Source organism: Trachypithecus francoisi, unplaced genomic scaffold (genome assembly GCF_009764315.1).
Source record: "Trachypithecus francoisi isolate TF-2019V2 unplaced genomic scaffold, Tfra_2.0 Lachesis_group13, whole genome shotgun sequence".
NCBI lineage: Eukaryota > Metazoa > Chordata > Mammalia > Primates > Cercopithecidae > Trachypithecus > Trachypithecus francoisi.
This window is the reverse complement of record NW_022681458.1, coordinates 1951537-1968189: the sequence shown is the minus strand read 5'-3', so window position 1 is coordinate 1968189 and position 16653 is coordinate 1951537. Positions and strand designations below refer to the sequence as shown.

The 16653-nt window shown below is 46.2% G+C and overlaps 2 protein-coding genes and 1 long non-coding RNA gene across 7 annotated transcripts in view; 1 reads left to right on the top strand and 2 right to left on the bottom strand.

Moving 5' to 3' along the window:
• The window catches only part of NDUFA10 (NADH:ubiquinone oxidoreductase subunit A10), a 63120-nt gene extending 54583 nt beyond the window's left edge, over nucleotides 1-8537 (bottom strand). For 2 of the 5 annotated variants that reach the window (XM_033229644.1, XM_033229645.1), the window contains exons 1-4: nucleotides 8351-8535; nucleotides 5325-5493; nucleotides 4350-4565; nucleotides 1884-1970 (exon numbers count right to left, since the gene is read on the bottom strand). In XM_033229644.1, coding sequence (XP_033085535.1) covers nucleotides 1884-1970; nucleotides 4350-4565; nucleotides 5325-5493; nucleotides 8351-8425 — 547 coding nt within the window. In that variant the 5' untranslated portion in view covers nucleotides 8426-8535. Of the gene's footprint in view, nucleotides 1-1883; nucleotides 1971-4349; nucleotides 4566-5324; nucleotides 5494-8350 lie in introns of all 5 variants that reach the window. The other 3 variants (XM_033229642.1, XM_033229647.1, XM_033229646.1) reach the window with 3 other exon arrangements.
• Nucleotides 8538-8683: 146 nt separating this feature from the next.
• Nucleotides 8684-10760, top strand: LOC117094306. Its single transcript, XR_004441485.1, has 2 exons — nucleotides 8684-9105; nucleotides 9240-10760. It is a non-coding gene; the product is annotated as an uncharacterized LOC117094306 (long non-coding RNA).
• A 2565-nt stretch (nucleotides 10761-13325) lies between these two features.
• LOC117094304 (olfactory receptor 6B2) lies at nucleotides 13326-14586 on the bottom strand. The gene has a single exon (XM_033229641.1). It carries the CDS (start codon nucleotides 14539-14541, stop codon nucleotides 13567-13569), a length of 975 nt encoding a protein of 324 aa, XP_033085532.1. The 5' UTR covers nucleotides 14542-14586; the 3' UTR covers nucleotides 13326-13566.
• Nucleotides 14587-16653: the final 2067 nt, after the last annotated feature.

The following is a 16653-nucleotide window of genomic DNA, read 5'->3' as shown; positions in this document are numbered from 1 at the left end:
TCTCATCTCCCCAGAAACGGTCCCCCAAGGATCTGGTCTCAGCCCTCACCCATCACTACTTGGGCTTTCCCAAGATAAGCATGCCCATGGTCAGTGCTGGACCCCCAACGCCTGCAGACTACCTCCAGCCCAGGGCAGTCCTCAGACTTCAGCAGACACTCAGCAGATGCCAACAGGTGTCTCCTGCCACCTTGCCATGGGAACCTCACACTCAGGAATCCGACCTACCCAAACATGAAGCCACCTCGGTCCACTGCCCCAGTGCGTCCTTCCCCCTTAGCGGCCCACCAGCCAGGGCAGGTCCACGCCACTCCCCACTGTGCACGCAGGAAGCCACCCACCCAGGCCTGCCCAGTGTCCCTCCTGAGCAGCAACTCCCATTGCCCAGCGCAGCCTCCCTGCTGGGCACGCCTGTCCCACCCCAATTTCCTCCCAGATAGGCTCCTTCCACTTCCGTCTCTCCTCACCAAATGCATCCTTCAGACGAAGGCCTGCAACCATTTTAAACTCACATCTAACCACCTCTGCTATGCTAAAGACCCTCCAGTGGTCCCTCACTAGTTTCAGGACAGAAGCCGGCATCCTCGCCAAGGCGCAGCTCCTTCCTCGTGCAGCCTCAGCCAGCATCATTCTCCCCCAGCACCCAGCCCTCACTACAGGACACCACCACCAGCCTGCGGCACACGCGGGCTTCTCCACCATCCCCACACCTCCCTCACTCCTGCTGCACTACAGATGACAGGCCATTCGTCAAAACAGCTGTCCCTGACACTATCCCATCTCCCAGCTGGTTACACATTTCTCCTATGTGCCCCCAGAGCAGCCAGGAGTAATGCTCAGGAGCTGCTAAGTACACTTGATTGCAATTAACCATCTCCGCTGGTTCAACAGCCCCCAACCCCAGGCCTGTGGGAGCCTTGTCTTACGTTTCTTCGTATTCACATCCCCAGCACCTAAGAGAGCCTGGCACTCCACAGGCACTGCAGAAACACCTGCTGGTGACCCGACCCGCTGCTCAGCAGACCCAGGGAGGATCAGCCCCTATCAGAAGCAAGGGCTTGCAGTGCTGTTGCGGGTGGCAGGCTCCCAGGTGGAGTACCCGCAACACCAGGACACACGGGCAGCCAGGAGCAGGCGTCTCCTCCGCAGAATCGTCACCTGGCTTGCTCTGGCCTCCTCGTTCACTCACTAAACCAATAGTACTTCCTCTGAGCTCCCAGATTCCAGCTTTCCACTGGCTCCAGCCACCTCAGTCTACAGATGAAAACGCCGTCAGTCAGACTATCCACCAGGCCTGTTCAACACACCACCCAACAGAGTCCTAGTCACAGACACCCCAACCCCACCCTGACTCCTCAAGGTCAGCCTGCTTCAAACCACGTGGTCTTTGTTCCTTTCCATTTGCCACTTGTCAGACCTTCCCCAATACAGCAACACAAAGCTACTGTCCTGAACAATGGAAACGTGTCAGAGGGAAGGACTGTGATGATGCCGGCAACTGGCAGGGCCAATATCCCAGTTCATCAAAATCATACACTAGAAACTGGAGCGTTTATTACAATTAGAGCTACAGCCTAGGTATTGCTAGGGCAGGCTGAGAGCGGGGCAGGTTCTAACAGGAGGCTGTGGGGGCTGCAGTTTAAGCTGTGTGTGTTTGAGGGCCAGGGCTCCAATCTGCTTTCACAGGGAGACATGATAGCACAAGACACCTATTTTAGGAGGGAGAAAGGGTGGAAGACACCTTAGGAAGTCCCTTTTTCCAGTGGGTAATGGCATTAATTCATCAACAGACGTTCATAAACACAGTAAGTGCAAGGTGAGTCTATTACAGCCTTGCAAAGACACACCACACACCCAGAAGCCTGTCTGCAACCCTGACTTACACTGCTTTCGGATGAATCCCTGGTTGTACATCGCGTCCAGGAACACAAAGTCACTGAAGATGGAGCGCTCCAATACAACACCTTGTCCTGTTTAAAAACAGGCAAACAGAAACTGAAAATCAGACACAGAGCACAGCACTGTCAACTGATCAACGCATTTCAGAAAAAAGAAAATAACAGTCATTTACAATTCCATTTCCACACCAAAATACTGAAAAGAACATATACATATTTAAAAGTGGGAAGTCATTTTTAAAAACTGAAATTGTCTTTTCAGTTTTGAGCAATATAACATTGTTTCATTCAGTCAGCTATAACGGAAAGCATCCAGTTAATACAAAAAGTGCTCTGTTTTTAAATAATGTGTTCCATCCCTACAGTGTCCACCCCCATCCTGCTCCTGCCCCATCGTTCCAGTCAGGTCTACCAGTGCTGGGCTACTTCTCAACCTCACTCCGTCCACTCCCAGCCTCACTGGCTGTTACTACCACAGCAGCCCCGTCGGACACTGGCGCAGCTCAGAGCACTAGTCCCCACGTTCCCAGCCAGCCTCCCTGCGGCCAACCCTGCTGTGTCTGGGCAGAGGCTTCCCCTCATCTTCCCATCCAGCCTCTCCCCGTGGCCTCCTTCCTCAGAGCACCCACCACTCACTTGGGACAAGACATTCTTGTTTCCACATCGAGTCTTCATCCCCCTACTAAAACGCAGGCTTCCCTCCCTGTGGCACCCTTAGCTCCCAGAATGGGTCTGGCCCACAGCAGTCAGGCACTACATATTTAATGAATACATTAACCCAGCGCCAATGTGCCCCAACAACACTGAGATGGGAGCAAGCTGTACCTTTTTTTTCTGAACAGGAAATAGGTTACTACAGCACACAAAAAAGCAAGGTTTCATTGAACAAGTAAAATGTTTCTTTTTCATTTTACGAAATGAATAGTCAGAAGACAGGGTTGAAGAATGCTTCAAAAAGAACGTGGAGTACGCATGGATGTCAGTGTAAGTCCACGCTACGACATCTGCTCCTGGATTGGCTCCTGGTAAAGCACCTCAAAACAGAAACAGCAGACCACATTGTTTTCTTAGGAGTAACACTAACTAAGATCAGGGCTTACGTTCATATAAGAAAAAAAAGAATCACTAATAAAATGTTGAAAAAGCAAGACAATAACTCCACCACTGTACCACTGTGTAGATACGTGTCATGGACATACACTGCATCCGTGGAGACCTGAAGGAGCACAGGCAGCGGCTCCTGAGCACAGCTCTGAGAAGGAGCCCTGTCAGCCGGCCACGCTTGGTGAAAACCACATTCTTGTTCTCACAGCTCAGACCCCACGAAGCCAACCCTAGTGGGAGCTGAGCTTGTGTGTGAGAAGCTCATGAGAGGCACTGCTAATCGATAAGCGTGGCAAGCACTGCAATATAAAACAGACACACAGGCCCCAAGAACCCACCCAGCTCCCTCTCTCTGCACACAGATGTGCCCTTTGCTGCCACCTGTGAATTCAGGACTGCCGTGGCATGGTAGCTCCGACCACAACTCGGCAGTGCATCTGCGGTCCAACTCTCAGGATGCCTAGCATGCACTGCTGTTTCCCAGGATGATTACAGTCGCCCCTGGCTGGACCCTAACCTCGTTCTGCACACAAGCAGTCCATGTCCCTGCCCTTTCATCCACATTCCCTTCCTCTCCTAACTATACTTTCTGATCCCTGTCTCCATCTCCCCGGCTCCCCAGTACACAGCTCCACTTTCTGATCCCTGTCTCCATCTCCCCAGCTCCCCAGTACACAGCTCTACTTTCTGGTCCCTGTCTCCATCTCCCCAGCTCCCCAGTACACAGCTCCACTTTCTGATCCCCGTCTCCGTCTCCCAGGCTCCCCAGTACACAGCTCCTGCCTATTTCCTTCCTGTTTGAACATCTTCAAGGGAAGCATCCTCCCCTCCTGCACTGGCCTATGGGACTCTGTGTGTTCTCCCTCCCCCCGTCATCTTATCAAGGTTAACGTCTACCTTGTGGCTTTATGGTGAATTCCAGCCTATCTCTGGGCCCTCCAGAACAACCCTATTTTGTCGGCATTCACATCTCTGTCTGTATGGCACATGCACAATCTTCATAAGTGTGACCCATTTCCTCCTGGACACTTCTGTGCTCTCTTTTCCCCTTTGTTTTGACACATTTCATATATAAATGAATAGGTAAGTATAGAAGCTTAAAGCAGTGCCTTGAGAATTCTATACAATCCATAAATCTCACTCCAGTATCCACAGTGAAGTAGCATTAAATTAATTCTGAAGCAAAAATAACACAATCTCAAGAAATTCATGATCTTGTTGGAAAGACAGAGCTTACCTCATCAAACACCCTTAAAGGAAAGCTCGACTCAGTGGCCATTGAACGTGGCTGAAGTCTAGAATAGCATTCAAGTACAAAACAAGTCTAACTGCCCAGAAATACTGCACCTGTGGTCAGCAAGTGCTCCAAGGCATCCGAGTACTGCAGGAGGCGACTGCTGTACAACCAGGACTGTAGGCGGTAACTGTGGCCATCATTGCTTCTCGGATCATCATAAAATTTCTCCAAACTAAGATTGCCACTATACTCTACGGCAAGGGGCTTCCCATCTCCTGTGGTACTGTCTGCATAATGAATCCCTGCTTCGGGAAAGTGCTTGAAGCCTGAAAAGAGAAACAATCGATGCAGTCTCATGCACATCACTCACTTCCCGCAGGGAGCAGTGTGGCCTAGCCAAAACACACAGCCCGCCCGGACATCACCACCAGGGATGGCGCCAAAGACCTAGAGAAAGTCACCTTCATGCCTGGGTTTCATCATGTATGAAGGGAACACACAACATATACGAGCAAGTATGTGAGCGAAGGAGCTTGCACCGTGCCCTTATCCAGGTTCATCCTGAAAGGACTGCTCCCTGTAACCACAGGAGCCCCCTCTAGCAGGCAGCTGCTGTCATGCAGGTGCTACAGAAAGGTACAAGGGACACACAGATGCACCAGGAGTCGGGAAGGGGCTCTAACCTTAGCTGTGGGACCCAGCTATGTGGCATCCGCTCACTTAGGAGTATACCCATCTGTGAGTGAGTACCATCCTCAGCTCTGTTTCAGAGGCTGTCGCAAAGTTCAAACACAACAGTTTACGTGGAAGTGCCCTGCTTACACTGTCCACATAAAATTCCAATTCAAACGGACAACCAGCATGGATTTTTACAAATTTTCCAAACACAAAAGATTAAAAACAGCTTTTTCTTGTTTTGTTTTATAAAACAGCTTTTTCAATAAACAAAAAATGTGAAATACCCAGCTTAGGTCCAATTATTAAATATTTAATATTATTTTATATTAATATTGAAGAAACACCAGTGAAATAAGCAACCAGATATCTGAGAAAAAGGTATCATTCTGTATAACATAAAATCATACCTAGTTTCTCTGCTACTTCTTTTGCAAGTCTGCCTTTTCCGGTGCATATATTGCCATCTACAGTTATCACCCTGCTGTGCTCTGTCAGTCTTTCGCTTATTTTATCCCCAAACAGGAAATGCCACATTCCATAGCGCAGCTTGCACTGCACACTGCTATGAATTCCTCTCTGAAAAACACAAAATCACACAGCAGCACGTTGTGACCACTCTGGTTCCTGTAGGCATTAGCAATTGTTAGGTAAAAATACTGAGAAACTTCTTGGTGATAAAAATGCCAACATCTACATCTTTACTGCCTATTAATTTGTTTAATTAGCTGTCTATCCCCCGCTACTCTGTACATGCAAGTTTCGTTAAGGGCAGATATATTGTCTGTTTGTTCACTGCTAAATCCTCAGGCCCTGGAACAGTGTCTGAAATTTTTATTAAATATGTTTACTATGTTCAATAAAAATTGGAGGGAGGGTGGGAAGGGTGGATGGATGAATGGGTGGATGGATGGACAGACAGACGGATGGACAAAAGGAAGAAAGACAGGGATGGAGGGGAGCTTGGGAGTGAAGGGAAGGGAATAAAAAACATTTCTCTAATCCAAGCTTCTGTTCCCAGCTCCCGACCTAGTTACCCCACTGCCTATTAAACAGCTCCACCTAGATGTCCTGAAGGCACCTGAAGGTAACACAGCTAAGGTGAAAAGCCCCCAAATCTGCTTTCCCTCACGCAGGGAATATCCACTACCTAACAAGCAAAAGAGAGCAAATTTGAGTGACACCTTTCCCCTTCCTTCAACTGCAGAATTACGCACAAAATCCTAACTCTTCAAACTCTCTGGACACTGCATCACCTCCCTATGCTATGTGCTGACTCTGTAGACATCCTCACACCTCTCATCTGTAGGGCAAAGGCCTGCTTCAACTCCTGTCTCCAGCATCCCAACTTATTCTCCACGCTAAAGCCAAAACAATCCTTCCAAAAAAAAGAAAAGAAACATAACCACAAGTAAAACAAACTGAAAAAGTTCAACACGTATGATGGGATAATAGCCTTACTATATACAGAGCTTGTACAGCACGATAAGCAAAACAAAGAATAAAAACACATAGCTTATTTTAAAATTATAAAATACAGCTAAAAACCACATGAAAAAGTGGTCAATCTTGCTACAAAAAAAAGAAAGACTATCAACAAGAGACATTAGTTTTTCATGTATCAAAATGAGAACTAATTTTAAAAATGATTACAGAGGTAGGACAAGACAATGAGTACCCTCTTAAACTGCTAATGGTAATGAAACCTAGAGGACACCGGGTCTACAGAATCAGGAATCCATTCAAAGGCTCTATACATAAGACTGACCTATCAGGATGCTCATTGAAGAATGATATGGAACATCAAAAATGCAAATAGAAACCCTTACATGTCCGACAACGGAGGAATAGTTAAAAAAAAATTTAAGGCATACCCATATTATGGAATACTAAGTACTCAAGAAAATATAAAAATATTAAAATTCTTCTTTGCGAAATTTAAATAAAACAGGAGCATATAAAATATCAAGATATTTTTCGATCTTGATTTATTTGATAACTGAAGAGGAAGAAACAAGTTACAAAACAATGACGAGCAGACAACCCAATTTAAAAATGGGCAAAAGATGTGAACACCTCTCGCAAATGAAATTAACTCAGATGGCAAACTAGCATATGAAAAGAAGCTGAACACTGTATGTCATGAGGTATTCCAAAGTTAAAACAAGATACCACTACGCATCTATCAGAATGGATAGCAATCCAAAGTAACCGACAGCCCCGCATGCTGGCGAGCATGCAGAGCAGCAAGGAGAGCCTTCACTGCTGGTGGGAGTCCAATGGCACAGTCACTCAGGAAGATGGCTTGGCACCTGCTTAGAAAACTAGTCTTACTACATGATCCGGTAATCACTCTTCCAGGTATTACCCAACTGATATAAAAATGTATTTCCAGAAACAATCTGCACATACATGATTACAGCAGCTTTATTCGTAATTGCCAAAAACTTGAAGCAACCAAGATACCCTTCAATTGCTGAATGGATTAACTGAAGTACATCCATGCAATGAGATATTATTCGGTGATTAAAAGAAATGAGTTATCAAGCCACGAAGACATAAGTGAATCTTACACAGACACTTCCAAGTATTCAAGGCGTCTGAAAAGGCAACATATTGTATAATTCTAATTATATGACATTCCACAAAAGGCAACTATGGAAATGGTAATGATATCTGTGGTTGTCAAGGGTTCGAGGAAAAGAAGGGTTTAATGGGTAAAGCAGAGGCGAATTTTTTAAGGCAGGGAAGCTACTCTGTAGGAACCTATAACGGTGGAGACATGCCATCATACACTTGTCAGAACCCATAGAACCTTATAGCACAAAGAAAAAATCCATAGAACCTTATGGCACAAAGAATGCATGCAATGTATGCACATTTTTGAAAACTCATTAGGTAGAAGGATCCCAGGATGTAAAGCAGAACATGACAAAGCAATCCAACTGTGTTACAAATGTATGAAACAATTTCACTGAAGGCGGGGGCAAAGTGCTAAGAAATGAGTAGTCAGTACGAGTAAAGGCAGAAGGAAGAGAACACAAGCACTGGACTCCGTTTCTGCTCAACATGGCATCACCCCAGCACCTAGCAGGGCCCGACCTTTAAACGGCTCTTGACAGGGCTGCTACGTGAATTATCGAATGACAAGCGCGCGTGCCCCCGGCCTGCCCCCTTCACACTGGCCTCCCACATCAGGGCAGCCTCGGGGCGGCTCCCCTCCGCGCTCCAGCGTTTTGCTTAAAGCTGAGATAAAATGGCCTGGAGAAGCTCGTGGCCCCCCTGAGGTCTGTCCACGACCAAAGACCAAACAATTCCGGAGGCAGGAGGGGTCCCCCAAACCCACCCCGAGAGCGACCCTGGGAGCCGCCGCCAGAGGCCGGGTGAGATGTGGAACTGCCCCCCTCCCCAACCCCGCCGGCCTCCGCCCGCTCACCACGCGCTGGGCGCCGGCCGCCAGGACCCGGGCGGACGCGGACCTCGGGGCCAGTTTCAGGAGCCGGAAGGCCATGGCTACCCGGTCAGCTCAGGCTCAAGGACCCAAGGGGACGCGGCCGGCGCGCTGCCGTGACGTCACGGCCGGGGTGCCCGCGGCGCCTGTCGGGAACTTTCTAGCGGCGCGTGGGGGCGGTGCCGCGCCGAGGCCCTCGGGGGCTTCCGCGGAGATCGCCAGCGCGCTGCCGGGGTCTTGCGGGTTGGGCTGAGGGCTGAGAGGTGGGGGTTGGAGGTGAGGGTGGAGGCAGCAGGCTCGCTGCCCTGCCCCTGCCTAGGTTCTGAGTTGCTGCAGTGTCGGGAGAGCTGAGGCAGCCCCGGGCGTGGAGCGACCTCTGCGTCTCGTCCCAGGGTCCTGTGCTCCCCGAGTCCCAGAATCCCGCAGGCGCGGTGTGGACGTCAAAGCGATCTCCTGGAGAACGTTCCTAGCGCTCAGAACGTTCTAGCTGGGGAGGGAAAGGTGGAGAGCGGGGCGAGGAGCGGAGGGAGCGGGTGGAACCTCTGCCGCTGGGCGCCAGTCCGGGACAGGGATCTGGCAAGGACGGCCTGGGTCGCCTCTGGAGGTGAAGGCTAAGTGGTCTCATCCAGGAGACCTGCTGTGAACACATGGAATAGAGTAGAAAACAAACGGAAAAGCACACGCCCCAAGTCCGTTTCTTAAACCTGTGCTCCCGTCAGGACCTGGGTTCTGGGCTCCAGGTAGGAACCTTGCGTGTGAGGTTTCCTTCCAAGTACGCCTGCTGTTTGGAAGGGTTTTTATAATCTTTTGTGTTCCTCGGGCTTTTTGTTCTTAACCCCTTAAATATTCTTTAACTTTGTTTTCAACTTTTCAGAAATGATCATGCGATTGTAAAACAGTGGGAATGCGGCTGTGTAAACTAAGGCCGGTTCTATGGATGTTTCCGTAATTGAAGAATTGCTTTTTGTCAGAAATCCGGATTCCCCGTCCCCAACGCAGGAGGTTTTCAGATCCTGCAGGGACCCTGAAATCCATTTAACAAGCTTCCAACTAATTCTGATGCAAATAGTCCACATGAGAGAAATACTGTTCTAATACTACATTTTCCGTGAGCAGGGACCACGTCCACATCCTTCACTGTGTCCCCAGCCCCATGCAAAGCTCCTGACACACCACATATGCCACGAAGAAAGTTATATGAACACACATACAACTGGAGGGTGTAACCAGATAGCCCTGAATCCTCCAGCCCCACTGAGTCACAGCTTATAATATTCAAATAGAAGGACTCAGGGCCTCCCTCCACATCTCCCTATCTCTAGAAAGTCCAGCATCTTTTTCGGTGTTTCTGAGAATTCTAGGAAATGAATGGGAGATGGGGGGTAGCGTTTTCAGATTTTTCTCATCTCGGTCATTATCCGTCCTAGCCACATCTCGCCTCCGGTGGTCCAGTTGTCTTTCCCAGCTTTACCCCAGGTGAAGATACGCCTTTATCTTATTTTCTAAGGCAAGATTCTAGTGTTTCACCTTTTACTGATGGTGTAAGAAAACGAGAGAGATCACCATAGGAAACAATATAAAATTAAATAATTACCGGACATCACTGTCCTAAAGCTTCTTTTGAACATTTGGTATTATGTATTACCTACCATTATATTTTGGAAATTGGCTCCCCGTGTCAGGCACTTCTCCCACTGCCTTCTCCCTGGACATACTCATCGGGAGCTGGATTCCAGGGCCTCAGGAAAATCCATGGAGGCGGGGCTTCTGGTTGATGGTGCCTGGCTCACCTGGTGGTGGAGGGCTCCTCAATCCAGAGGAACAAGGAGCCCCGCTGGGCAGCAAATCCTACACCCAGCAAAACCATTCTTTGGTGGGTGGGGGGATGAGAGAAACGAAGGCATTCTCAGGTGATGAAAAATCTAAGAGACTTTGTTTCCAGTGAACTCTTCCCCCCTTTAAAGTTTGGCTAAAGGAAGCTTTCAAACAGAAAATAACACAAGAACGCTGGGGCCTTCGGAAGGAAGGAAGAACAACAGAAATAGGTAAAATAGAAAAATATAGTAAACGATCCCTCACTGAGTTTTTAAAATTATATTTGGTGGTTAAAACAAAAATCGTAACATCGTCGATGTAGTGCTTACTGCACATACAGGAAACAAGACCATCACTATATAAAAAATGGGGAGGGTGAAAGCACCTACGTGAAAGAATTCTGTGATACTCCCCTTGAAGCAGTAAAACATCCATGCAAATAGGTTGTGAGAAGTTACATCTGCATGCTGTGATACCTAGAGCAACCACTACAAAAACTATACCTAATGATGTTTCCCAAGGCATTATCAGTAAATCAAGATTGAATTCTAAAAAAAATGTACTGTATCCATTGAAAGATTAAAAAAAAAAAAAGGCAAAGGAGACAAGACAAAAAACAGCAGACATGAGCCCTAATCTGTTAATTATTTGTTAAGCTGAACAGTCCTGTACCCATTAAAGAAGCTGAATCTGTGATTTTAACACACAACCCACTTCCCACCCCCCGCCAGAGGAGATTCCGGGTTCCAGATAATCTCACTGGGGAATTTTAGCAAATGTTTAAATAACTTTATACAATCTTCTCCAGAAAACAGAAGAGGGAATGCTTTTCCACTTGTTTTATGATACCAAAACCATACAAAGACAGGATGAAAATAACTTCAAACCCCAATAGACTACTATCTCTCATGAACATAGACACAAAAATCGTTAACAAAATGTTAGCAAATTGAATCCAACACTATATGAAATGAATAATACACCACAACCCAAGGTGATTTATTCAAAAGATGCAAGGCTAATCTGGTATTTGAAAATCAACCAATGTAATACACCTTATCAGCAGGTGAAAGAAAAAATCTATGACCAGATTGCCTGATGCAGTTTTTTGCGTCACGACGAAACTAAATACTCATTTATGGTAAAAACAAAAACTGCTCTCAGCAAATAAAACTGCTCTCAGCAAATAAGGACAAAACTAAATACACATTTGTGGTAAAAACAAAAACTGCTCTCAGCAAACTGCTTCAACTTCATAAGCACATGCACGAAAACTCTGCATCATTGTACTTAATCATGAAAGACTGAGTCCTTGCCTTCTAAGTAGGAAACAAGGCAAGGATTTCTGCTCTGCCCATTCTTATTCAACAGAGCACTGGAAGTTCTGGTAATAGGCTATGCAATAAGGCAAAAAATAAAATTCATACAGATCAGAAAGGAAGAAATAAAACTCTATTTTTAGTTGACATGACTGTTCACATAGAAAACCCAAAGGAATCTACAAATAATTCCTAGAACTAATGAGTGAGCGCAGCAAGTTTGCAGGCCGAAACGTCAACATATGAAAATCAACTGCATCCTATATACTAACAACAAACAGATGGAAACTGAAATAAAAGATGGAATACCATTTACAGTTGCTTCAAAGAAAATATAATATTTAGGTCTAAATCCAGCAACACATACACAGAATCTGCATACTAAAAAATACAAAACACTGATTAAAACAATGAAGGAATTACTGGGTATATACCCAAAGGATTATAAATCATGCTGCTATAAAGATACATGCACACGTATGTTTATTGCGGCACTATTCACAATAGCAAAGACTTGGAATCAACCCAAATGTCCATCAGTGACAGACTGGATTAAGAAAATGTGGCACATATACACCATGGAATACTATGCAGCCATAAAAAAGGATGAGTTTGCATCCTTTGTAGGGACATGGATGCAGCTGGAAACCATCATTCTCTGCAAACTATCGCAAGAACAGAAAACCAAACACCGCATGTTCTCGCTCATAGGTGGGAACTGAACAATGAGATCACTTGGACTCGGGAAGGGGAACATCACACACCGGGGCCTATTATGGGGAAGGGGGAGGGGGGAGGGATTGCACTGGGAGTTATACCTGATGTAAATGACGAGTTGATGGGTGCTGATGAGTTGATGGGTGCAACACACCAACATGGCACAAGTATACATATGTAACAAACCTGCATGTTATGCACATTTACCCTAGAACTTAAAGTATAATAATAATAATTTTTAAAAAGTGGAAAAAAAAAAACAATGAAGAAGACCTCAGTAATTGGAGGGGCTTACTATGTTCATGGATTGAAAGACTCAACAGAGTCATGAAGTCAGTTCTTCCCAAATTGATTTTTAGGTTTAATGGAATTTCTAGCAAAATCTCAGCAAGGTTTTCTTGTAGACATAGACAGGCTTACTATAAAATTTGTATAAAAATGTAAAGGCCCTACAATAGTCACAAGAATTTTGAAACAGAGTAATAAAGTGGGAGGAGTCACTCTTCCAGTGTTAAGATTTACTACGTAATCATATCAATCAAGACTGTGTAGCGTGGACGGAGGGTGTGATATTGATAGATACAGAGATCAATTTAACAGAACAGAGGATCCAGAAATAAGCCAGCACAAATATTCTCAACTGACACAGTAGCGCACCACAAAACGACATTTGGTGAATGATGAACCGAACAGCATATAAGATGGTGGTCCCATAAGATTATGATACTACATTTTTACTTACCTTTTCTATATTTAGATACATAAATTGTGGCCAAGTGCAGTGGCTCATGTCTGCGGGACAGAGTTTCTCCCAGCATAATGTATTATGTATACATAATACATAATACAGTATGTGCATTATCCCAGTATATGTATTATCCAGTATAAATGTATTATGCTTTATGTACTATGCAGTATAAATGTATTGTGAATTATGAATATCGGACAGCAATGAGAATGCATGAATTATTGTTACATGCAAAAACATCAAGGATTCGCTCAGGCAGCACAGTGAATGAAAGAAGCTGAACATAACAGGGTGCATACTTTATGCATAAACCCCTCAAAAACACCAATGCTAGCATCTGGTTTTGGAAGTCAGGATAGTGCTTCTCGTGGGGGAGGGATAATGACTGGGAGAGGGTATGAAGGCAGCTTCTAGTTCTTGATCTGGGAGCTGGTTCCATGAGCATGGTCCTTTTGTGAAAACATGCAGACGAAGGCTTATTACTTATGCACAGTTCTGTAGGTTTGTTAAATTTCACTTAAAAATTAATTTAAAGAGCACAAAGTGCCGTATACAATGTTGTTTCATCACTACAGATTTTTACCCTAGGACATTTAGTTGTCTTAGTATGAAGTTTGACCCAAGCCCAAGGCCTTTTGCAATTCGTCCTTAAATTCCTTGTTCCTCAGGCAGTAGATCAACGGGTTAATTATTGGCGTGACGACAGTGTACACGGCAGAGATGAGCTTGTTGGAGCTCCGGGAATCAATGGCTTGGGGCCGGACATACGTGAAAATCATAGCCATGTAGAAGATGGTGACCACGGTGAGGTGAGAGGCGCAGGTGGAGAAGGCTTTCCAGCGGCTGGTGGCCGAGGGGATGCGCAGGACAGCCAGGGTGATGTGCCCATATGACAGCACGGTGGCCAGGAGCGGAAACACCAGGATGATGAAGGCCAGGATGAAATCCACCAGCTCTGCAGTGGAGAAGTCCGTGCAGGCCAGCTTGAGGATGGGGGAAATGTCACAAAAGAAGTGGTTCAAGGCGTTGGAGCCACAGAACGTGACGCTGGAGATAAAATAGACCTTGATTATGGAGATGGTGAAGCCGCTCACAAAGGAGAAGCCCACCAGCTGGAGGCACAGCCCCGGGGTCACAAGGACGTGGTAGCGCAGCGGGTGGCAGATGGCCACGTAGCGGTCGTAGGCCATGGAGGCCAGAAGCACACACTCGGTGCACACCAGGGAGCTGAAGAAGTAGAGCTGTGTCATGCACCCGACAAAAGAGATGCGTTTCCGCTGGAGGAGGAAGCCCTCCAGCATCTTGGGGGTGATGTCAGACACGTACCAGATCTCCAGGAAAGACATGGAGCTCACAAAGTAGTACATGGGCCTGTGGAGGGAGGCGCTGCTCCACACAGTCAGGATGATGGCCAGGTTCTCCACCAGGACAAAGAGGTAAGTGAGCAGGAAGAGGAGGAAGAGCAGGTACTGCAGCCCCGGGGCCGTGGGGAAGCCCACCAGGATGAAGGTGCTGACCTTGGTGACATTCTCCCCCCTCATGCCTCTGTGCTTGGGAGCCGTGGGCCTGCAAAACATCAAAGAGCGAGAGGAAAGGGCTGCAGGGCAGCTGGGGCGGACAGAGAGTGGAGCTGGACCTCAATGGGGAGTTTGGGTGCAAAGAGAGACCACACGGTTCCCCAGAGCACCAGTGGGGAACAAAAGCAGCTCCCCACCCCGATGCGTGTTAAGCGTTAACCTCCGATGATATAGATTCTAGGTCTCAGAGCCTCTAACACTGGGTCTGGAATACCCTCCTGAGCCTGCCACCACCAGTCTCCCTCATCCATCTCAAAACTGTGTCCTATTTTTCACCATCTGGACTTCTCCAAGGGACCTGATAACCATGAAGGGAGTCCACAGGGTGTCTGGTGTCCTCCAGGCGATGGGCCCAGACTGCCCCAGGCTTCTGGGTGTATTGTTTGAGTCTGATGTGTTCTTTCTAAATTGTTAGATATATGACCTGTCACCCGGTTTTAGGGTTGATTTTACAGGAGGAAGAGACACCAAAGCAGGGGTAAGGCCCAGGCCCAAGTTAGCCACAGACCCCAGACCCAGGCGCACCCACAGCGGCAGCCGGAGCCCCCCAGGCCAAGAGGGAAAGTGGCCACATCCTTATCCCCGTAGATCTGAGGGGAATATCAGCAAGGGAGAGATTGCAACGCAGTCCCAGAAGAGAGAAAACAGATGGCAGCAGAGAGGAGGAAGTCTAGAACATTCTCGAGGGGCCTGTCACTGAGGGAGGAGCTGTCCACCCACACCCGAGTGTGTATTTTAACATAAATCACAACTGTTAATCCTCACTACAGTCATGGAAAAACAAGACTTACATCTCTGTGTTGAGATGGAAAGTCTAAGACTCAAAAAGAAAGGTTCATGGACTTACCCAGGGTCGGGGCAGCACCAGGACGCAGACTGGAATCTTCTAACAGCAGGGCCACTGCCCTTTCAGTGCGGTTTCCACAACAGGAGCAGTGATCCCATGTGGATGTGGGCTAGCACATTTGAATTATAAAGATGTGTAGATTCAGTTGTTGGTTGCCCTGTGACACTAACAGGCGATGAAGACAAAAAGTCACGAAACAAATAGTATTATTCAGAAAAAAAGGCAGAGAAGACCCCTTCAGAAGGAAATACGGGGATATAGGGCATAGGTTGGTTTAAGGAACCTAAAGCCAATGTTTGAGTTAATAAGCAAAAGACTTGGAAGCAACCATATTTTTCATGAATAAGAGGTGGGCTAAATAAGTTTTGTCACATCCATATTATGAACACTACATGGTCATTGAAGAAGGGGCAGGTTTGTCTGTTGATATGGAACGGTTTCCAAGGTCTGTAGTTACAGTTTTAAATGTTCGAAACAGCACGGATCGTATGCCTCAGCTCATATAAGTAAAAGTATGTAAATACGGGACATGACCTGTGACGGTCACACAAGGCGGTGGGGACACTTACCGTCCCTGAGAGGGAGAGCAGGATACTGGAACACAGATGGCAGGGAAGTGTTTTCATGGCAACCCTTTTTCTGCCTTTCGAATTTTGTTTCATGTGAGTGTATTATTTATTCAAAATAGTGATCCATTACTTATTTTCAAATACTACATTCTCCTTTAAAAAGAAAAGGTTAGTTACACACTGGATTAGCAATTCACTAAGTCAACATTTTCCCAGACCATAGTTCCGAATCTATGCTGAAAAATACACATAGATTAAATGGCTGAATGAGCATAAAGTGTATTGTGCAGTATATCATGTGCCTTTAAAATGACAAAGGTTTCAATTATGATATTGCACAGAGTAATGAAAACAGAGGATGGGTCAGAAACTACAGAATAACATCAACAGCAATTTTCTTCCCCAAATAGTAGAGAAATTGAAATGCAGAAAAGAAAACTGAAAATAAAGATGGAATAGAAATATATTGATGGTATCTATTAGAGCATGAATAAGTCGGTAAAGTATTAAGAATATAAATAAGGAATATGAATTTAACAGATCTTTAAAGAAAACACATAGGAAATGTAGGGAGTTGTTAAAACGTCTGGTTCATGTTGGCATGCAGTAGTCATTCCATAAATGGTAGCAAGATTGTGCATAGAAGTTACATGAATGAAATCTAATAAAACAGCTTTCTTTTAAATATACCAATTA

Bases quoted from the DNA above. Each gene is read 5' to 3' on its own strand.
- LOC117094304 (XM_033229641.1), bottom strand. From the start codon at position 14,541: ATGTTTTGCAGGCCCACGGCTCCCAAGCACAGAGGCATGAGGGGGGAG.